Raw genomic sequence first — 23,324 nt, 5'->3', positions numbered from 1 at the left:
ATGTTGATAGATTTACAGATGTTAAACCATCCTTGCATTCCTGGGATGAAACCTATTTGATCGTAGTGGATGATCCTCTTAATGAGGCTTTGAATCCTATTTGCCAGGAATTTGTTGAGGATCTTTGCATCTGTGTTCATCAGTGATCTTGGTCTGTAATTTTTTTTTATAGCATCTCTGTCTGGTTTAGGTATCAAGGTGATGTTGGCTTCATAAAAGCTATTTGGAAGTGTCCCTTCTTTTTTTGATTTCATGAGAGTCTTGCCAGGATTGGTAGTAGTTCCTCTTGAAAGGTTTGAAAGAATTCATTAGTGAATCCATCTGGGCCTGGGCTTTTGTTTTTGGGCAGACATTTGATTACTGTCTTAATTACCTCAATAGTGATGGGGGTGTTTAGATATGCTACATCCTCTTCATTCAACCATGGAAGATTTTAAAAGTCCAAGAATTTATCCATTTTTTCCAGTTTCTCATTTTTAGTGGCATAGAGTTTCTCAAAGTAGTTTCTGAATACCCTTTGAATCTTTGCCATATCAGTAGTGATCTCTCCTTTTTCATTCTTAATATGAGTTATCAAGTTTCTTTCTCTCTCTTTGTAATTTTTGCCAGTGGTCTATCAATCTTGTTTATTTTTTCAAAGAACCAACTTCTGCTTTTGCTGATCTTTTGGATTGTTTTTAAGGTTTCCACTTCATTGATTTCTACTCTTAGCTTTATTATTTCCTTCTGTCTCCTTATTTTGGTTCCTTTTGTTTAGCACTTTCTAATTCTATGAGCTGCGTCATTAAGCTGTTCAGGTATGCCCCTTCTTCTTTCCTGATGTGTGCTTGCAAAGCTATAAATTTTCCTCTCAATACCACTTTTGCTGTGTCCCATAGGTTCTGATAGTTTGTGTCTCCATTGTCATTTGTTTCTAGGAAGGTTTTGATTTTCTCTTTGATTTCATCTTGGATCCACTGGTTGTTCAGTATTAGGCTGTTTAACTTCCAGGTATTAAAGTTTTTCTTCTGTGACCCTTTGTAGTTCACATATAATTTCAGGGCCTTGTGGTCAGTGAAGGTAGCTTGCAAAATTTTTATCCTCTTGATATTATGGAGGTATGTATTATGTGCTAGCATGTAGTCTATCTGGAGAATGTCCCATGTACATTGGAGAAGAATATGTATCCAGGTTTCTGGGCGTGGAGTATCCTATATATATCTACTAGGCCTCTTTCTTCCATTTATCTTTTCAGGTCTAGTATATTCTTGTTGGGTTTCAGTCTGGTTGACCTATCCAGTGTTGACAATGCCATGTTGAGGTCTCCCACACTTATTGTGTTGTTATTGATATTATTTTTCAGATTTGTCAACAATTGTATTAAATATTTTGCTGGCTCCTCATTCGGTGCATTACAACTTTCCTGAGTATAAAGTTTGCATCGTCTGATATTTGTATGGCGACTCCAGCTTTTTTATGGGTGTTGTTTTCTTGGATGATTTTCCTGCAGCCTTTTATTTTGAGTCTATGTTTGTTCTGACTATTTGGGTGCATTTCTTGTAGGCAGCAGAAGGTTGGATTGAGTTTTTTGATCCATTTAGCCACTCTGTGTCTCTTAACTGGTGCATTTAGTCCATTGACATTGAGAGAAAATTATCATGGGACTTAGTGCCATCTTTACATCAAATTTTGGTGTGTCTGTTGTTCAGTCTTGTCTTAAAGTAAGTCTTTCAGTTTTTCTTTTAAGACTCGTTTTGAGTCTGTAAAATTTCTGAGCTGTTGTTTGTCTGTGAACCCATATATTGTTCCTTCAAACCTGAAAGTGAGTTTTGCTGGGTGCAGTATTCTAGGCAAAGCATTTATTTCATTGAGTTTTGTCACTATGTCCCACCACTACTTTCTGGCCTTGAGTGTTTCTGGTGACAGGTCTGCAGTAAATCTCAAGGATGTTCCCTTGAATGTAATTTCTCTTTTTGATCTTCCTGCTTTCAGAATTCTGTCTCTGTCTGTGGGATTCGTCATTGTGACTAGGATGTGTCTTGGGGTGTTTTTTTCTGGGGTGTCTTTTAGTTGGTACTCTTCAGGAATGCAGGATTTGATCGCATGTATTCTTTAGCTCTGGTAGTTTCTCTTTAATGATGTTCTTGACCGTTGATTTTTCCTGGAGATTTTCTTCCTGGGTCTCTGGGACTTCAATGATTCTTAAGTTGTTTCTGTTGAGCTTATCATAGACTTCTATTTTCATCTGTTCCCATTCTTTGAGTAATTTTTTCATTGTTTGATCATTTGCTTTAAGGGTTTTTCCCAATTTCTTCTGCTGTATGGAGTTGTTATTCATCTCAGCTTCCAGTGTACTAATTCTATCTTCAACTGCTTTTAACCTGTCGGAAAGCTCATCTATGTTTTTCTTCAATTCATTTACTGATTTTTTTCAGACGTGTTATTTGACCTAAAATGTCAGTTTCGAGTTTTCTGATTTCTATCTTCACATTCTCTTGATTCTTATTAGTGTTCTCTTCTATACTTTCTTTGAACATCTACCATATTTCGACTCTAAACTCCTTATCTGAGAGACTGACTAGTTGGTTGGCCATGCTTTGGTCATCTGAGTTGCCATCTTCATTCTCTATCACTGGCCTGCATTGTTTCCCCATTGTCACACTTGTATTGTGGGTTTTTCTACGTGTGCGTGGCCGCATAGCGAAGCAGAGCAGCTGCGCTCCTCTGGCCCCTCCCTCTCTGGTCGTATCAAATCACCTCCAGGGAAGGCAAGCCGTGCACAGATGAAGCCACACACAGGATGAAATCAGGCCAAGAATGCAGCACAGCACAGGATACAGTCAGAGATAGGTGCTGGCATCAGAGTTCCAGCAGAGTTGAGTGGCTTCTCCCTTTACGGGCGTATCAATTCACCTCCAGAGAAGGCTAGCCACCTGCAGATGAAGCCACACACAGGATGAAATCGGGCCGAGAATGCAGCACAGCACAGCACAGGAGACAGTCAGAGTTAGTTTCTGGCATCAGAGTTCCAGAAGAGTTTAGCGGCTTCCCCCTTTCTGGGTGTATCAACTCATCTCCAGGGAAGGCTACCCGTCCGCAGATGAAGCCACACAAAGGATGAAATCAGGCTCCAGGGAAGGCTAGCCATGCACAGATGAAGCCACACACAGGATGAAATCAGGCCAAGAATGCACACAACACAGGAGACAGTCAGAATTAGGTGCTGGCATCAGTGTTCTAGCAGAGTTCAGCGGCTTCCCCCTTTCTGGGCATATCATCTCCACAGTAGTAATTTTTTAAAGATTCTCTTATTTAGAAAGATAAAACATTTTTATTCAGAAGTGCCATCTCAGAGAATGATCCCATTTCTTTCCTCCAAGTTAGATGTGATGATGGAACCATTTAGAGATTCCTGAGGAAGAAAATCATGTTATAGGTATTAAATAGATGAAAAATTGTAAAGTATTGTAGTGGAAGAAGGAAAGGTTTTCCTACCTTTGAGGTAGATTGGTTGGTTTTATAATTGAAATGAGATGAGTTAGATTAAAGGGAAAAAAAGAGGTTCTGGTGAAATAGTACAAGGGATAACCATTTGCTTTTTGCTTGGACAGCCCTGGTTTAATCTCCTGCACCATATTTAGTGCTCTGAGCACTGCCAAGAGTGATCCCTGAAAAAAGAGACAGAAGTAAGCCTTGAGTACCAAGGAATGTGACTCAGAAACCATTAAGTAGATAAATAAGTTGATAAGAGGAGATGCAGTTGAAACCTACTGAACCTGTACAAAACTTTGGGAACCCAGACAGGCAGTTTTATATGCTGTGATGGCTTAGGAGAAGGGGAAAGAACAATAGAATTAAAGGGAATTAAGGAAACAGAAGATGGAGAGGACTGTATCAGGTAAATAAAAGTTAGCAATTACTTTTCAAGACTAGAGACATAGACTGCAATTTGAACTAAGCGGTTTTATTAATTTCCCTTTGGGTAAACATGTGTTCTCATATTCTTTTTAGCATTTATGCTTTGGCTCCCAACCTATTCAAACTCTCTCTCTCTCTCTCTCTCTCTCTCTCTCTCTCTCTCTCTCTCTCTCTCTCTCTCTCTCTCTCTCTCTCTCAATTGCTATGACCAGTTAAAATTATTGGTTTTAACTTGAGAACCGTTGGTTCTCAAGTGCCTTTGATTCACAGAGCAAAGAGGCATACTTGAATACAAAAAGCATCCCGGCAAACTCAAGAAAGATAAATTCCATATGTTTGGACAGAGGAAGAAGGTGGAGAACCACAAATTCAATATAATTTGGGTCAGTCTTTCACAAGATTACCAGTTCAATTTACTAAAAACTAACTGCTTATTTTCACTGTTCTATACTCTTGGAGTATGTACTGTGTGGTGGACTTCAGACACAGCTTTTATTTGACTTCATGTAAGAGAGTAATTGTGCACCTGACTGGGTCTCCCCCTGCAGGGACAAGTAGATTGGAGGCATTGAGGACCAAGAAGTCTTTCAGATACCTTTAACAAGCAAAGTCATTACTAGCCCCACTCTAGGGAATTCCACTCCTGTGCCTCGTAGAAGCGTCAGCTTCCTCCTTCTGACCCACTTTCAAGCTCTAATTGCCCCTGACACCCTCTGTTTCACCCATACTCTAGTATGATTGTATACATGAAATTTTCTTCCCACACTGCCCACGGAGGCTGTCATTAGCCTAATGCCTTCAGTGAAGGAAGAAAGTCCACCAGAGTGAGCAAAGCTGAGCTGGTGGAGGGAATTTTGTGACCTGGAGTAATATCTTGGTTACTTATTTTATATCAGTTCATGTCAGTCCATGGACTACCGGGGGTTCCTATCTACTGCCCTAGGTATTTGAAACATTGACCTATATTCTGTAGTTGTCATGGGGATATGTTGAAATAATCCAGAAAAGCTTCACTCAGAAAACAATGTAATTTCTTTCCTATAAATAATGCCAGTAAACTTAATGCCAAGCCAGAGTACACAAAATGCATAAGCGTTACAACATCCAATTTGATCCCAAATATATAAAAATGAGAATGACTTTCTGTGCACAATGTAATTCCCTGAAAAAAGATATTGCTCCTCTTTTTCTTTCTTTCTTTCTTTCTTTTTCTTTCTTTTTTCTTCTTCTTTCTCTTTTCTTTCTTTTCTTTTCTTTCTTTTCTTTCTTTCTTTCTTTTTCTTCTTTCTTTCTTTCTTTCTTTCTTTCTTTCTTTTTCTTCTTTCTTTTCTTTCTTCTTTCTTTCTTTCTTTTCTTTCTTTCTTTCCTTCCTTCCTTCCCTCCCTCTCTCCTTCCCTCCTTTCCTTCCTTCCTTCCTTCCTTCCTCTCTTTCTTTCCTTCCTTCCTTCCTTCTTCTTTCCTTCCTTCCTTCCTTTCTTCTTTCCTTTCTTTCTTTCTTTTTTCTTTCTTTCTTTCTTTCTTTCTTTCTTTCTTTCTTTCTTTCTTTCTTTCTTTCTTTCTTTCTTTCTTCTCTTTCTTTCTTTTCTTTCTTTCTTTCTTTCTTTCTTTCTTTCTTTCTTTCTTTCTTTCTTCTTCTTCCTTCCCCTCCTTCCCTCCTTCCCTCCTTCCTCCTTCCTCCTTCCTTCCTTCCTTCCTTCCTTCCTCCCTTCCTTCCTTCCTTCTTCTTTCTTTCTTCTTTCTTTCTTTCTTTCTTTCTTTATTCTTTCTTTCTTTCCTCTTTCTTTCTTTTTTCTTTTTTTCTTTCTTTCTTTCTTTCTTTCTTTTTCTTTCTTCCTCTCTTTCTTTCTTCTTTCTTTCTTTCTTTCTTTCTTTCTTTCTTTTTCTTTTTCTTTTTCTTTCTTCTTTCTTTCTTTCTGCATTCCTTATTTTTATTCTTCTCCCCCTTCTTCTCTTTCCTTTCTTTTTAATTTATTTAAACACCTTAATTATATACATGATTGTGTTTGGGTTTCAGTCATGTAAAGAACACCACCCATCACCAGTGCAACATTCCCATCACCAATGTCCCAAGTCTCCCTCCTCCCCACCCGACCCCCGCCTGTACTCTAGACAGGCTCTCCATTTTCCTCATACATTCTTGTTATTAGGACAGTTCAAAATGTAGTTTTTTCCCTAACTAAACTCATCACTATTTGTGGTGAGCTTTCTGAGGTGAGCTGGAACTTCCAGCTCTTTTCTCTTTTGTGTCTGAAAATTATTATTACAAGGGTGTCTTTCATTTTTCTTAAAACCCATAGATGAGTGAGACCATTCTGCGTTTTTCTCTCTCTCTCTCTGACTTATTTCACTCATCATAATAGATTCCGTGTACATCCATGTATAGGAAAATTTCATGACTTCATCTCTCCTGACAGCTGCATAATATTCCATTGTGTATATGTACCACAGTTTCTTTAGCCATTCATCTGTTGAAGGGCATCTTGGTTGTTTCCAGAGTCTTGCTATGGTAAATAGTGCTGCAATGAATATAGGTGTAAGGAAGGGGTTTTTGTATTGTATTTTTGTGTTCCTAGGGTATATTCCTAGGAGTGGTATAGCTGGATCGTATGGGAGCTCGATTTCCAGTTTTTGGAGGAATCTCCATATCGCTTTCCATAAAGGTTGAACTAGACAGCATTCCCACCAGCAGTGGATAAGAGTTCCTTTCTCTCCACATCCCCGCCAACACTGTTTATTCTCATTCTTTGTGATGTGTGCCATTCTCTGGGGTGTGAGGTGGTATCTCATCATTGTTTTGATTTGCATCTCCCTGATGATTAGTGATGTGGAACATTTTTTCATGTGTCTTTTGGCCATGTGTATTTCTTCTTTGTCAAAGTGTCTGTTCATTTCTTCTCCACATTTTTTGATGGGGTTATGAATGCAGATGCAAAGATCCTCAACAAAATCCTGGCAAATAGGATTCAATGCCTCGTTAAGAAGATCATCCACTACGATCAAGTAGGTTTCATCCCAGGAATGCAAGGCTGGTTTAACATCCGTAAATCTATCAACATAATACACAACATCAATAACAAGAAAAATAAAAACCACATGATCATATCAATAGATGCAGAGAAAGCATTTGATAAGGTCCAACACCCATTCTTGATCAAAACTCTCAGCAAGATGGGAATGGAGGGAACCTTTCTCAATATAGTGAAGGCCATCTACCACAAGCCAGTGGCAAATATTATCCTCAATGGAGAAAATCTTTCCTTTTTTTCTTCCTTTCTCTCTTATTTATTGCTTTTTGGAGCACAGCCAGTTGTGTTTAGTACTCAGAAATCACTCCTAGGGGGCTTAACGGATCATATGCAGTGCTGGGAACAAATCCATCTTGGCCAGGTACAAGGTAAATGTTCTACTCTCTTAACTATCTTTTCAGCCCCCAACCAAGATGTTTTTAAGGTTAATTACCATAAACAATTTGTTCAGTTTTGTTTCTTTTCCAATGAAAAATAGGATATTTTATTGAACTATCTTTTGATATTTGTATTTCAAGCAATGTTTTATTTTAATTATTAAAAATATATAAATTATTAATGAACTTTTCTATTGAGTCTAGAGTATACACTAGTATACATATGTACAATGAGTATTCACTAGTAATGGGCTCTATAATAACAATAGAGAACAGAGCATATATAAGTAATAATGTCGGGGCTGCAGAGATAGCACAGCAGTGTTTGTCTTGAAAGCAGCCGACCCAGGACCTAATGATGTTGGTTCGAATCCTGGCATCCCATATGGTCCCCTGTGCCTGCAGGAGCTATTTCTGAGCACATAGCCAGGAGTAACCCCTGAGTTCCACTGGGTGTGGCCACCCCCCCAAAAAAAAAGAAAAGAAATAATGTCACCCATTACCACCAGAGAGTTTATGCAACAATGGAAAAGGGAGAAAATGTCAGAATTCAGAATTTTTAAGTGGTATTTCAGATTTTTCTTATCAGTTTAATGTTTTAACTAAATCATCATAAATTCTCAAAAAGTGGAGCAGATTACATAGATATCTTGAATGTTTCTTATAAGCCAGTACTCAGAGACAGTCTAATGAAGAGATAAATGTGACATAAACACATGGCATTTATAGGGCAAAGTATTTGTGAGTTATAGTCCACAATGGACAGTGGGTGTGTGAGACTGATTTATTTATTCTCTGTGCTCTCTTAGCTATGACCTCTTAGAAGGACTCAGTCTGCTCCAGGTCACTTTAGTTCACTAATCAGACTGGTTTTTATTTGCCTGTAACCATTCATTGGTCCTTTGATTACCACTTATTGGTAGCTTCTCATTACACTGTTAAGGAAGAACATCACTTAGGTGATGCATCCCAGAGACATGAATGAGAATTTCACTAATGGTGGAGAGTTTCACTGAGTCCCCTAGGAAATTTGAGAGCATTAATCAAATTCCTTGTTTCAGCTGCTGATGGGAGAAACATGTAGAGGAATGTTTCTCCTTTCATAAAACATTTTGAAATAATTAGTATTTCCTGATACCCAAGCTTTCATAAATATGAAATCTTAATTCATCTTGGTTTTGCTTCTATTTAATCAGCCATGGGTTGCTTCAAAACTGATTCCAACTATTCCTGGATTTATCCCACTGTGATCCTCTGCCTATATGGATTTTTCTCCATGATGAGACCCTCAGAACCTTACCTTGTCCTATATTTAACTGGATCAGATAAGAACCTGACCAATGATGAGGTAAGTTGTTATGTATACATATCTAAATGTGCTTTAAACTACAGTACTTAAACAGGGGCTTAATCATAATATCAAGTCTTTATTCAAATGGAAACAACCTGCACGTTAATCTTAATGCATACCCTACTTGTGATTATTATCATGTAATAGAACTGGTAAAATTAGTCCTTTCTCCTCACACTTGCAAAAAAACCCCCAAATTTTATATGTAATCAGTAATTCCTCACACTTGCAAAAAAACCCCCAAATTTTATATGTAATCAGTAATTCCAAATTTTTGTTTTAGGGCCACACCCTGTAGCTTTGGCTACTCTCTGTTCAGGGGTCACTTCTGTGGTGATTGGGTGAACCTGAATACCATGCTCAAAAAGAGGCCTCCTGTTTGCAAATCTTGCAGTTTATTACTTTGAGCTATCTCCCAAGCAAAACATATTTACCTTTTTCAGAGTCATAACATTAGTCTTAACATTCATATCTTTTTTTATTCTGTTATGCTAATCCTCAAATTACATCACTGCCAGACACAACATCTGGTCTATTAAGCATTAGACTGCTGAAGTATCAGCAGATTCTGATTAAGAATCTTAGAATTTTAGGGCACTTAAGTTAATTTAGAAAACTAGCAACCAATGAGACATTCTGAGTTTACCTCCAACTTGAGCTACTGGAAAGCCAAGGTCTCCTTACTTTAAAATTCACCAATTTTCTTTGTTACAAAAAAATGAAAAAAAAAAAAAAAGACTGATTCAGCTGGAGAGTTGTCTGCTTAATAATTAGAGTAGAGAGGGGCCAGAGAGATAGATGGAGGTAAGGTGTTTGCCTTTCATGCAGAAGGACAGTGGTTCAAATCCCAGTATCCCATATGGTCCCCTGTGCCTGTCAAGGGCGATTTCTGAGCATAGAGCCAGGAGTAATCCCTGAGCACTGCCGTGTGTGACCCACCCCCCAAAAAAAATTAGAGTAGAGAAAACCCAGCAGAGTGTGTCTCCCCTGAAAGGCTGAGGTACTAGATCAGTAGGGGTATAGAGTGATAGGAGGATTGTGGCAGGATTGTGGACTAGGACAATGTTATAGCAGGTAGGATGCTTGCCTTGTATGCTGTCAACCTGAATTTTATTCCTGGCATTATATATCTTCCCCCAGAATTTCCAGGAGTGCTTTCTGAGCCTGTCAGAAGAAGCTATCCCTGAGTGAAGGGCCAAGAGTAAGCCCTGAGCACTGCTGGGTATGTTCCCAAACAAACAATAGAAAGACAGGTTGGTTCTGCTGTGATCAAGATAATAGTTAAGTTGATTCTGTTTCAGACTACAAATGGAGGTTTGCCATGATTAAAACAAAAATGAATGGAGAGAAGCCAGAGAGATAGTATAGAAGGAGAGGCACCTGCTTTGTACTGAACCTAGGCAGATTCAATCCCACTAGCCACCCTTAAAATTCCTGAGCCCCTCCAGGACTGATCTCTGAGTCCAGAGCAAGGAGTAAGTCCTGAGAACAACCTGCATTCTCTTAAAACACCATTCCTCTCTGCAAAACCAACCTCCCTCACAAAAAAACAAAAAACAAAAGAAAAAAAAAACAAAAAAACAAAACAAACAAAGTTCCCTACAGAAATCCAGCATGAACCAGCAGGAATCCACTAACCTAGTTTCTATATTTGCTGTGGAAGAGTGAATATAAACTTACAAGTGTGATTTGGTTTAACTAGAAGTTTCCTATCACAGACCCTCCTCATTGACACTTCTACTCTTTGAGGGTGCTGGAGAAAGCAGGAGTGGGTGTTCAGGGAACTAGAAATCAGGAGGGTACAGGATAGAATCTAGTGTCATTGACTTGCACCTGTAATGCTTCCAAGTTGGATAACTTTTTTAGTTGTTTTACTTTGTTTCTGTGAATAGACACTTGGCTCCATGCACTGCACTTCTTAGTCTAGTACATAAAACTATCTTAAACTGAGAAGACAGTAGTGAGCAAGTCTGGCACTCAGAGGAAGACAAGTAGGAAGTTGAGAAATTTTATAATAAGGAGATAAAAATATATCACTAGTTTCTATGCTGGGGTTCTGCAAGATACCTTACTATTTGGTCTCTTCCTATGATCATCCAGACTTTGATACCACCTAGTTTTTATTACTTTATTTAAATACCATGGTTTACATAGTTACTCATAATATAGTTGTTTCTGGCATTCCATGTTCCTACAATCCCACCACAAGTGTAACATTACCTCCATCATTGTCCCAGAATTCCCTTCTACTGCAAGCTTTCTTCTTGTGAGTCTCAAAATACTTTATATTGCATGTGCACAAATAAGTGGTAATGGAATTGTTTTAAAAAAGTATCAAAATAAAATTTGTGAAAAATGTTATATCTCACAATGTGGTCATTGACTCATTTGACCCGTGGGCCATTTCCGGACCTCTATACAACATTTTGTGGCCCTGCCCTAGAGGAAAATTTTTTGTTTTGTTTTGTTTTAGTTGTTTGAGTCACACACACCCCAATGTTCAAGGCTTACTACTGACTTTGCACTCAAGGATCACCCCAACTTTGCCTCCTGCGGCCCCCAGGTAAATTGAGTTTGAGATCCATGGAAGGTTTACTAAGCTGTTCACTGCTAGTTGATCATTCAGTGTTACTGGTTTTGTTTATGGAATTTAGGTGACTTCTATGGTACTTTGATATCTTACTTGGTGCAATCCTACTAGGCTGTCAGTATTAAAAAGTGTGGAGGAGGTTTTTTTTTTTTAATTTGATTGTTTGCTCTTTCCCCTTTGAAATCTGTTCTATAAGCAATACTGGTAGAAGAATATCTCTGTATAGAACTCATGTTTGAACCAAGTTACGGGGAATGTTAAGCTTGATCCGTAGGCCCCCAGATGCACCAACAATATCTTGTGGCATTGTTTCTCTTTTGCAAAGGCACATTAAAATGGGAAAATAATACATATGCAAACAAGTTCTTATCTAATAGAGATGGGAACACAAATTTGGTAATGTAGTTAGGCATTTTACCCTGAATATTGGCATAATGATTTGGCTTAGACTTCAGAAGAATAGGCATTGACCATACACCCCTGAACAATGAATAGCATCTATGGAAACAACCACAATTGTCTATAACATTACCAGGATGCAAACCTCTATATGGAAGATCTACCACTGCTCTGGCATTGACTTACTCCAAAGAATGCTCTCAACACCCAGACAACTCAGCAGCAACCTGCTTGCAGGACAGATCACACCACATCTAACGATGTACTGAAACTAGAGGATGCTCCACATCAGCCTGACTTCGATGATAGAAATGCATAGAGTCTAGAATCTTTAAAAATAGGAACCTGATACCAACAACAGCTAAAAAGTGTGAAAAAGTTTCACCGGGACCATGGAGAATGACTTGGGTTGGACAGACTGGTATGCTATGATCCCAGAGTCGGTCTTATGCCAATAAACTTCTGGGGTGAGACCTTCTTGTAATCAGATCAAGGATTTTTTTTCCCATTTTCCTCATATTTTTCTGGGCCTATGCAAACAACAGCAATTGCCACTGTCACACCTTTACTATAGTATTTTTTTTTAACACTTATCCTTTAAGAAAAAATATCTTATCCTTTTAAAAAAATACAGTTTACTGAACTTAAAAACAAATAACTGCAGTAGAATGCCTGTCTCGAATACAGGCAGGGGATGGGAAAGGTGGGGGGGGTTATGAGGAGGGGGGAGTATTGCATTGGGATGTTCTGTTTGTGACTAACACAACTATGATCATGTTTGTAATTATAGTGCTTAAATTAAAAAAAAAAAGTAGAGGTATCATGTAGCCATGTATGCAACCACACACTCCAGCACTGTTATTTAACATGGTGTTTAATAATTTAACTAATGTTTATAATCATTGGTCAAGAAGAAAATCATAATTTTTAAAAGCTTGGAAGAGTAGTGTGATTTTTTCATATAAAAATGAAATTGATCATAATGGCTTACATATCTTTCACAGTAGTATTTTAGGTACATATCAACATTGAATCAGGGGAATACCCATCACCAAATTTGTCCTCCCTCATCCCAGTTCCCCTTTTGCAACCCATATACCCCACCATCACCCTCCCAACTGCTAGAGTAGGTGGTCCCCTCTTTATCCAGTTCACTATTAGTGATCATATATCTGTTTGGTCCTGGTACCCTCTCCTGTCTCCCCCTCTATTTAAGAAGCAGAGCTAGAGAAATTGAGTTATGTGGCTTTGTTTGAAGGAAAGAAAAGCAATGGATTAGGGTACAAAATAAGAGAAAAAAAGTCAAATATGCTGAAAATAGGCAGAGTCCTTCTAGAGGATTTCAACCATAGTTTGAGAGAGGATGTGATAAAGGCAATTGAAACACCACCACAATACAGAAAAGAAATATCAAATTAAATATCCAGTGAGCACCATAGCAATAAAGACGAGCACCACACAACAGACTCAGTTCTGAAATCATCTCATGCCAGAGAACAAAAAGAAAGAGAAAGATAAGATAAAATAAAATAAAATAATATTAGAGACATCAACTTCAATCTCAACACTAATATAAAGATGTCAAAAAATCGATCAATCGATAAATAAGTATGTGGAAAAATGATTGTATTGTGTTTTTTTTTTTTTCTTTTCTTTTTCCCCCTGCATAGGCACAGTAACTATTGGGGATATTATAGAGGGAATTCCTTTGGCCTAGGAGATACAGGGTTTCTCCCCACTGAAGTGTACTGTCATGGGATTAACTATAGACATCTTGCATGATCATTTGCTCTCGCCTCATACTGGATGGTAAAATCAGAGCTCTGTATCTAGAGATCTTGGTGACTGTGCAGCTCAAGGAATGGAGCTTATGATGAAGTCTTTCTTCATCATAAGCAATTCTGTTTCTTCAGTGTCCTTTTAATCCATCTTCTGTAGTGGTGGTCTTGGTCATTATGTTGCTCCTAGGATGGAGCCTGGGATAAAGTCTTCCATTATGTTTCCGGAAGACCTGTTCAGTTGTGGTTGTCTCAGTCAGACTTCTGGAACTGGAGCTCTTGTTTGTTGAACAGATCGTAGACCAAAAGCTAGGCTAGAGCTTTTAGTTGCTGTTGTTGTTGTTGGTCCCTGGATGTGTACTGTCCCATCCTGGTTGTAACATCTAGTCATCTGTATATAGCAGTCTTGGCTTTTGCACAGATCAAAAGGGTGACACGTTTTCTGATTTTTGTCTTATCGTTGGCTGATGAGGAAGGACAACTTGCTCTTAGATCAAGTTATTCCCATTTCCTTGTTGTCAGGTTATCAATTTAGCACTGGCACATGTTGGCTTCAGAGCAGCATTACGCATGCCCTGGAGGGGATTGGTTTCCTGGAGCTGTTGTGGAGAATTCTGTCGTTTCTATGTCTGGGGCCCAGGAGTCCAGGCTGGATGGTTGGTGTCTAGTTCCCTGGAGTTTAAGTTGTTTCCACATGGCATACATTCAGGGTGGGAGATAACCCTGTGTTGTAAACAAGTATGAGTTCTTATCTCTAGTAGATAAGAGCTAGTTTGTACACATAAAATTTCCCCTTTGTTTAATATGTCTTTGCAGGAAGAAGTGGTGCTACATTATATTGCTGGTGGATTTGGGGTGGAGAGAGAAGAAAACAGATATCACACATATCTAAAGAAAAAAAAGAGTTTCTTTAAAAAAAAAAGATTAAATAAAAGACGTAATTAAAAGAGTAAAGTGAGGCCGGAGAGATAGCATGGAGACAAGGGCGTCTGTCCTTCCTGCAGAAGGATGGTGGCTCAAATCCCGGCATCCCATATGGTACCCCGTGCCAACAGGAGTGATCTCCATGCATAGAGCCAAAAGCACCCTCCGAGTGCCGCCAGGAATGACCCAAAAGAAACAAAAACAAATCAAATCAAATAACTAAAACAAAACAAAACAAAAAAGCAAAGAAGAAAAAAACAGAACAAGGATAAAAAAAAAAGAAAAAGAGAGAAAGTGATACAGGAGATTACATTTGGGGAGAAACAGGATAAGAGGTAGTGTTATATAGGTCTATATTTATGATGAAAGTACAGGCTTCCCCATTGTCTTTTGAGATTTCCTTGTGAAGTGTGGGGTCCAGGCAGGGAGGTATCATGTAGCCATGTAGCAACCACACACTCCAGCACTGTTATTATTTAACATTGTGAAGGATTTTCGTTTTCTGTACCATAGTATTTAACTAATGTTTATAATCATTGGTCAAGAAGAAAATCATAATTGTTAAAAGCTTGGAAGAGTAGTGTGATTTTTGACTAATTTTACTGCATGTACATATTACATAAATGTTATAAATGTAATATAATTTTAGTTGCATATCAGGACATGCTGTTCTGTGACACACATAATAAATAGAAAGTATTTCTTTGGGCGAACGGCAACTTTCTTGTCCTAGTGATCTTGAAAATCTGTTTTCTAAGTGCTTTTGTGTAATATGAAGACTATACTGTCTGATGCAAAAGTTAGAGTCAACTGGCATGTTCCTAGTATGCGTAGACCTAAGAAAATATCTATTCACTGCTGAGGGATTCATGGTGACATGATGTATCCTTTGATATTGCAGGTCACAAATGAGATTTTACCAGTTTGGACTTACTCTTATCTGGTGCTGCTTCTCCCAGTGTTTATCCTTACTGACTATGTTCGATATAAGCCAGTCATCATCCTACAAGGGATCAGCTTTATCATTACCTGGCTGTTACTATTGTTTGGCCAAGGAGTACAAACCATGCAGATTTTGGAGTTCTTCTATGGGATGGTTACAGCCACTGAAGTGGCCTACTATGCTTATATTTACAGCGTGGTCAGCCCAGAGCACTATCAGCAAGTGAGTGGCTACTGCAGGAGCATCACGCTTGTGGCCTACACAGCGGCTTCAGTGCTGGCCCAAATCTTGGTATCCCTGGCCAGTGTGTCTCTCTTTCACCTCAATGTCATTAGCATGATTTCTGTTTCCATGGCCTTCCTTTTCTCTCTTTTTCTACCAATGCCCAATAAAAGCATGTTTTTTCATGCAAACCCCAACAGAGAAATACAAAAGTCACCAAGCATGAAGGGCGTGCTACATGCAACTCATGAATGTGAAGGACCAGGAAGGAAAGAGGAGAAATGTCCTTCAAATATAGCCACCATTTCAGAAAACTTCCCTGATGGCCAGCTGGGCAACCCAAGGCCAAAGCATGTAGCTTTGAGAGTTTTTGAACAGTGGTTCCAAGATCTGAAGGCATGCTACCACTCAAAGCATCTTTTCTACTGGTCTCTGTGGTGGGCTTTTTCCACAGCAGGTTTTAACCAGGTTTTGAATTATATTCAAGTCCTCTGGGTTTATAAAGCACCACCCCACCACAATTCTGACATTTATAATGGAGCTGTAGAAGGGATTGCAACATTTGGAGGTAAGTGATATTGTTTTCTTCTTCTTCTTCTTCTTCTTCTTCTTCTTCTTCTTCTTCTTCTTCTTCTTCTTCTTCTTCTTCTTCTTCTTCTCTTCTTCTTCTTCTTCTTCTTCTCTCCTCCTCCTCCTCCTCCTCCTCTCCTCTTCCTCCTCCTCTTCCTCCTCCTCTTCCTCCTCCTCTTCCTCCTCCTCTTCCTCCTCCTCTTTCTTTCTTTCTTTTCTTTTCGTTTCACTAACTTTATATTGCTCCAGTGGCTAAACTTCCCCATGGTATACTATTCAGAACGAATATTTATTTATTTATTTTTTATTTTTGGCTTATACCCAGCTGTGATCAGGACTTACCCCTGGTTCTGTGCTCAGGGTTCATTTCTAGTGTGCTCTGATTAGCTTATGGGTGTCAGGGATTGAACCCAGCTCAGGCACATGACATGCAAGTGTCTTAACCATAGTACTCTCTCTCCAATCCCACAGATATTCTGTTATTTTTTTTTAAAGGAATGTAGGATCCTAAGTCAAGAGAGGAAAATGACTCATATATTTATATTTTTGAGTAGCAAAATTTTTTGAGTAGCATATATTTGTTGAGTAGCAACAAAAGAAAACTCACAAAATCACACTAAAATTTTTAGCCAAATTTCTATGATTCTATTTTATCATGAGCATAATGTTAACAATAATCCTCTTTTTCCAGGATTTTTTTTTTATAAAAAGGAGAATTTAGGTTCTATCTATGTAAGAATGACTTACTTTATTTTATTTTTGGTTTGGGGCCATACGCAATGACACTCAGGGAGTACTCCTGGCTATGCGCTCAGAAATTGCTCCTGGCTTGGGGGACTATATGGGATGCTGGGGGATTGAACCACAGTCCATCCTACATCACCTGTGTGCAAGGCAAACACCCTACCACTGTGCCACTGCTCTGGCCCTATTTTATATTTTTAAACCTTTCTATGGTTTCCAAATTTTGTTGAGGTGTTTGGTTAATAAAAAGAATTTGGTTTACATTGTTACTCTTATCAGTAAAGCTAGATCATTATGGGCTAATTTTAGCTGTAAATGAGCATTGTAATGTACATCAAGGGTTGAATTCTAACTTCAAAGATAAAAATGCCTTTAAGATTTATTCCACAATAAATATTTATATCCTGATAGACCAAGCAAGACTTTGAAGATATTTTAGTAGAAGGAGATTTCTACATTTCAATAACACAGTTTCTGAAAATTCATGGTTTGTCTTTTTTTTTTCTTCCTTTTGGGGAGACAAAAGATTAATTTTTGGAAACCAGATTGTTTTAGAATTGTTTCACTAGAACTTTTCTCTTACATTCCCCAGTCTTCAGGTTAGAGTGGTTTTATTCCCTTTTATAATAATGGTTCTTTCTAGGTTGTATGTGGAAACAATAAAAAGTTAGAAATGACAAATATGACTTGCAATTTGTTAAAGTGAACTAAAGTAACTAATGTTTCATTATTGTCAATTATTAGGCTTCTCAAACTCAAGTAAATTAGAAGGGACCTTGAAGTACTAAGATGAAGACTAAAATAAAATTAGTAAATAAAGTTTAGTCTTTTTAGTTTTAGGGTTTTGTTTTTATTTTTACAACTATTAGTGCTCAAGTTTATTCCTGATTCAATGCTCAAGGGATCACTCTTATGAGTATTTGAAGAAGCATATGTTTTGCCAAGGATTGAACCTAAGTTGTTTATGTATAAGACAGGTGCCTTTCCTGCTGTACTCTCATGCCAGCCCAAGATTAGTCTTTTAAAAAAAAAACACTACTAATGATGTTAATGAAAAATATTATCAGTAAATGATTAATAGAATAGAGAGAAACCAAATGCCAGCCTGGTTATAATAGGATAAATCCACATTGAGTGGATCATGCTGTTGTGTATGTGGGAGAGTCATTTTTTTAAATCTTCTTATATAAATCTTTATTTAAGCACCATGACTACAAGCATGTTCATAGCTGGATTTTATTCATAAACAGAATACCTCCCCACTTCATTAGTATAGCATTCCCACCACCAATGCCCCCTTCCTTCCCCACCCCTGCCTGTATTCATGACAGGCATTCTACTTCTCTCATTCTTTAACATTGTTATGCTAGTTGTTCGTGCAGTTAATTCCCTAACAGCATTCACCACTCTTTATGGTGAGCTTCAAATTGTGAGCCCATCCCTCCAGCCCTTCCAGCCCTTAACTCTATGTCTCTGGGCCTTATTACTACAGTAATGTCTTTAATTTTTCTTAAAACCCATAGATGAGTGAGACTATTCTGTGTCTGTCTATCTCAGGAGAGTCATTTTTTAGAATGATTGATGCATTCTTAAGGGACCTGTTGGCTGTTTCCTCTGCACCAGGTCAATATCCCTATTTATATTTCAGGGGCACTGGCTGCCTTTGCAGTTGGTTTTGTGAAAGCTGATTGGGATCTTCTGGGAGAGTTGGCTCTGGGTATATTCTCCATTTTCAATGCAAGTTCTCTGTTTCTCATGCATTACACCACCAATATCTGGGCTTGTTATGCTGGCTATTTCATCTTCAAGTCCAGCTATATGCTTCTCATAACTATAGCAGCGTAAGTATCGCCAACCATTTCATTTCTCTCCTAAAAGAAACCAATATTCTCTATTTTGAAATCCTGTATTTGCTTTTTGAACTTCAGGTGGATCTTAATCATGTACAGTGTTAAATGTTGACTAAGTTATCAAAGTAAGACAAAGTAAGCTATCTTTTCAATTAAGTAAAATCTGTTAAAGTTTACTAAGACTAAAAGAATGGTAGTTTCATAAGTCTCAAGTGATTATATCAGTTTGTAATTTTCCATTTTGAGCAGTCTGCCAAAACAAATAATGATGCAATTGGATTTTGAAAGATGGGTTTCTATTTTATCCTTAGGATCATAGTTGGTAGCATATTTGTAGACTTATTTTCAGGTATATATTTTTGTGTTAATTTTTTTTCTGTAAGTTATAAAATGTTACTGAAAAAAATAGATGTAGGTACAAAGGCTAGATGATACATGGAATCTGAGAGATCATATCTTAAATAAATGTTTGGTTCTGTTTGCCAGTACAAAGAAAGCTAAAGATAGAAAATGTGCAATATTTTCAAATGAGATATGTTAAAATTTTAAAACACATGAAAGAACTAGACAACAGTTTGGTTAAGTTTTGGTTTTTACAAAACAGAAATATAGTCATTCTAAGAAAAAAATCTTGAAACAAAAGAAATGAGAGCTGTTTTATTTTTACTTTGTTATTGTGGTAAAAGTGAATTATAAATCTTTCATAGTAATATTTAAGGGAATAGTGACAATAATTGAGGGGCATCCACCAGTGTTGTCCTTCCTCCATCCCCGTTCCCAGCATGCATCCCATTGAATTGTGTTAGCTTAATGACTCGCACGTCTTGAAATTCTTTTTAATATAAAGATTATTTTTATAAAATAGAATTTCATTAACTCAGAACACTAAGCATTTTACCTGTATTCTTCAGAAGAACTAGTTCAAATGTCAAACAATGAAAGTTTTTCATAGTGTTTTGTAATGAGATTTCAGAATGTATATAATCATATACTCATTACAAATTTACCCACACTCATGACAGTCCAACCAGTTCCACAAATCACCACTAAATTTTGAAACTCTACTAAAATTATAAATCACCTACCCAGTTAGAAACTGTCATTGTAAACAAATTATAATAAAGACTTTTAAGTGTTCAAAAATTCTTCGGATTGTCTTTATATTGCACTTTCATAAAGATTCATGGTGAAACTATCTGGAATCAAATTGTAGCCAACATTCACAGGCTTTAAGGATTGAAATTACTTGGGTTTAATTTCAAAAGCAGTCTCTTGTTTTGGAGAAACTTTTTCTTTAATATATTTTAATTAATTCAGTTCTTAATTTTACTTTAAAAGTTCCCTTTCTTTTTTTTTTCTTTTTTTTTTTTTTTTGGTTTTTGGGCCACTCCCAGCGGTGCTCAGGGGTTACTCCTGGCTGTCTGCTCAGAAATAGCTCCTGGCAGGCACGGGGGACCATATGGGACACCGGGATTCGAACCAACCACCTTAGATCCTGGATCGGCTGCTTGCAAGGCAAACACCGCTGTGCTATCTCTCTGGGCCCAAAAGTTCCCTTTCTTTATTCTGTTTGTTATACTATACTATGCAGATTTATGACATAAAGTGACTTTTTAAACAAAAAAAAAGTTTATTTTTTCTTTAACTTCTTTCATTTACATCATCTGATCATTAAAAACAGTTTTCACTGTTTGATGGCAGTTTTCAGATAGCTGTTAATCTGAGTGTGGAACGCTATGCCCTTGTATTTGGAATCAACACCTTCATTGCCCTGGTGGTTCAGACCATTATAACTGTGATTGTTGTGGATCAGAGAGGACTTAACCTACCAATCAGAGTTCAGGTAAACATATATTCTTCTGTTTTTTTTTTTTGTTTTTTTTTTTATAGTCATTTGTAGGATGGTGAGGAAGTAGTTCATCTCAAAGACTTTCAGTTGTACAATTGTAGTTATTTTCTTGAATTTTTGGAGCAGTCTTTTTTTAAAAATAATCAATTACCATAGAATAGCATACCAAGAAAGTTTCCAGACAAAATCCCAATAGAAAAGCATTTAATTTTGATTTCTAAAACCTCATTAGCTAGCATTCTTTTTACTGTGTCTCCGTTCTTCCTCATCTTCCCACACTCAGTTCTTTATATTTAGTATCTAAAGTACAATTTTAATTATTATTACTACTTTTAATAATTTTGTTTATTCTTACCAATCATTTTTAAAAAATTATTTATTTAAGCACCATGGTTACAAAAATATTCATAGTTGGGTTTCAGTCATCATATGTACACCACCCTTCACCAAACACACTTAGTTCTGAGACTGATTACATGCAACTGAGGAGGGTCTACAGTTGCAAATCATACTTCCCTTTTTCTGCATTGTGTGGATTTAATATTAGCCTAGTCTGTTAAAAAGGAAGATGAAATAAGAAGTGAGTGGAGTGTTTAAATTTCATTTTGTTTTTATTTTTCGCCCATACCCAGCTATGCTCAAAGTTTACTCCTATCTCTGTGTTGAAGGATTAACTCTGGCATTGTTCAGGAGACCATATGTAGTGTCAGGAATCACATCTGGGTCAGCTATGTGCAAGGGAAGCACTTTATCCACTGTACTATCTCACCAGCCCCTAAATTTTATTTTTAAAGCATTCCAGAAAGTACAGCATCATCATTAAAGCATAACCCATAAGTCAATGGGATTAGAACTTTTTCATTCTTGGTGATATCTTGGATTTAATCTAGGCAACCCTGACTTAAAGCCTAGACTTTTAATTAGTCCCTACATTGCTTATACCTTTTTTCTGGGTCTTCTGAGATGGGAAAGAAGGAATGATGTTAATCTAGGTGGTGCATATCAGCATCTTGGACCTCAGATGCCCCATAATCTAAGTAAAATAAAAGTACCACTTTATATTATCAATGACTTAGGAGGCTATATTGTATTATGTCTAATTAAATTTCTGTTTTCTAGTTTTTAGTTTATGGCAGTTACTTTGCAGTCATTGCTGTAATTTTCCTAATAAGAAGCATGTACGTTATCTGCTCAACCAAATGTCAGAAGAAAATGCAGATCTCTGTTCTAGAGCAGAATCTATATGGACCACAATTAGAGGAACCAAGCACTGTCCTCAAGGTAACAACGTTCTGACATCATGTCAACCACAGTCCTCTGTGTGAGGACTAAGCTGCTCACAGTCAATAAATTGACATTCTTCACAGTCTGGATTCCAGCAAGCCTTCACAACCACCCAGGACCCCAGCCATGGATCAAAAAAGTGTGTGTCCAGGTGAATGGATACAGTCAGCGGTGCTTTTTATGTCTTCCTGATACCTCTTGAGAGGTCCAGAAAGAAACTGTAAGTGAAAATTTTTGGTTTGACCTCATGGCATGACCATGGTATGGATACAAACCATGAGAAAAATGCCTCCATCTTGGACTTGGTGCTCAAGCACTCAAGCAGAAATTCTAACTGGACAGGGACATATATTTTACTAAAGCACATGGCATATTTTTTTTTTTTGCCATGTGAGCGATTTTTCTTTTTTAATTAGATATACTTCTGGGGGACTTCTGAGTCAGTTACTGGTTTTGTTTACTTATCATAACTCTTATCCTGATAATAGAAGAATCCATTAGCTTTTATTAGATAATTCTGCCATGTATTTTTTCATGTTTTTCACATTGTGCTCTGTTGAACTTTGTTGTTGTAACTACCTCAGGAATAACTTATGATCTTTAGTGTCCAGTGCCCTTGTGGAGACTGAACTCTCTCCCAACCAACACTCCTAATGCAATTTTTAAGGCAAGTCACTGTGATGTCTGTCTAAAGAGAAAAATTTAAATGGAACCACCTGGCATTTCTACATGTGCTTGTGTATAAAAAAAAACACTGTGGGGACACCCAATTTTTTAATGGTTGAGGTCTTACTAAGTAAAATAATGTTGAAAATATGTTAAAAAGCCTTTCTAATTTTTTGATAAGCTGTGTTGAAAACTGTTTGAGCTTCTCTGTCCTTTGAAACTTCATTCATGGATACATTGAATGGTTTACCATTAGGAACAAGAGAAGGCTGATCACAGTTTGTGTTTCATATATGCTTTTCTCCAATTAATAACTTGAATTAAAATTAAATTCAGCCCAGAAGCTAACATAATTAAAGGACAAAGGCGATCACAAATTTACTTATAACAAAATGAGAGGGGAGAGGGATAACCAATTTTTCTTTCTATTTTTATGTTTACCTTATTATACTGGAAGTATTAGCAATACAATTAGGTGAGAGAGAGAGAGAGATAGAGAGAGAGAGCGAGAGCTAGAGCTAGGGAAGGGTCAAATGCCACTAAGCAACAGGGGAGGGGATGGGGAGTGACATTGAATGAGTGGTGAAGTGAGGCAGATACTGCTGGAGTTTGTGATCTTGGTATGTTTCATGCATGAAACTCTACCATGGTAGTCTTATAAACCAGGGTTCCTTAAAAAAATTTAAGTATATAGAGGCCAGAGCGATAGCACATCAGTAGGGCATTCTCCTTGCATGTGGCTGACCCAGGACAGATCTGGGTTCAATCCTCAGTGTCCCATATTGTCCCCTGAGCCAGGAGTGATTTCTGAGTGCATAGCCAGGAGTAACCTCTGAGTATCACTGGATTTGGCC

At 37.5% G+C, this 23,324-nt stretch overlaps 1 protein-coding gene across 1 annotated transcript; it reads left to right on the top strand.

The window, feature by feature from the left end:
* Positions 1-8,498: 8,498 nt before the first annotated feature.
* SLC19A3 (solute carrier family 19 member 3) lies at positions 8,499-21,964 on the top strand. The gene is made up of 5 exons (XM_049768385.1): positions 8,499-8,648; positions 15,244-16,075; positions 18,470-18,662; positions 20,373-20,514; positions 21,640-21,964. The coding sequence occupies exons 1-5, from the start codon at positions 8,499-8,501 to the stop codon at positions 21,814-21,816; spliced, it is 1,494 nt and encodes a 497-aa protein (XP_049624342.1). The 3' UTR covers positions 21,817-21,964.
* Positions 21,965-23,324: the final 1,360 nt, after the last annotated feature.

Source organism: Suncus etruscus, chromosome 2, assembly GCF_024139225.1.
Source record: "Suncus etruscus isolate mSunEtr1 chromosome 2, mSunEtr1.pri.cur, whole genome shotgun sequence".
In the NCBI taxonomy this organism is placed as follows: Eukaryota; Metazoa; Chordata; class Mammalia; order Eulipotyphla; family Soricidae; genus Suncus; species Suncus etruscus.
This window is presented reverse-complemented; position numbering and strand designations above follow the sequence as displayed.

What these genes read in the sequence shown, in the direction of transcription:
- SLC19A3 (XM_049768385.1), top strand. Translation starts at nt 8,499, where the DNA reads ATGGGTTGCTTCAAAACTGATTCCAACTATTCCTGGATTTATCCCACT. An exon ending in AGGGATTGCAACATTTGGAG is followed by an intron (nt 16,076 to 18,469) that starts GTAAGTGATATT and finishes TTTATATTTCAG; the next exon opens with GGGCACTGGCTGCCTTTGCA. An exon ending in ACCTACCAATCAGAGTTCAG is followed by an intron (nt 20,515 to 21,639) that starts GTAAACATATAT and finishes TCTGTTTTCTAG; the next exon opens with TTTTTAGTTTATGGCAGTTA.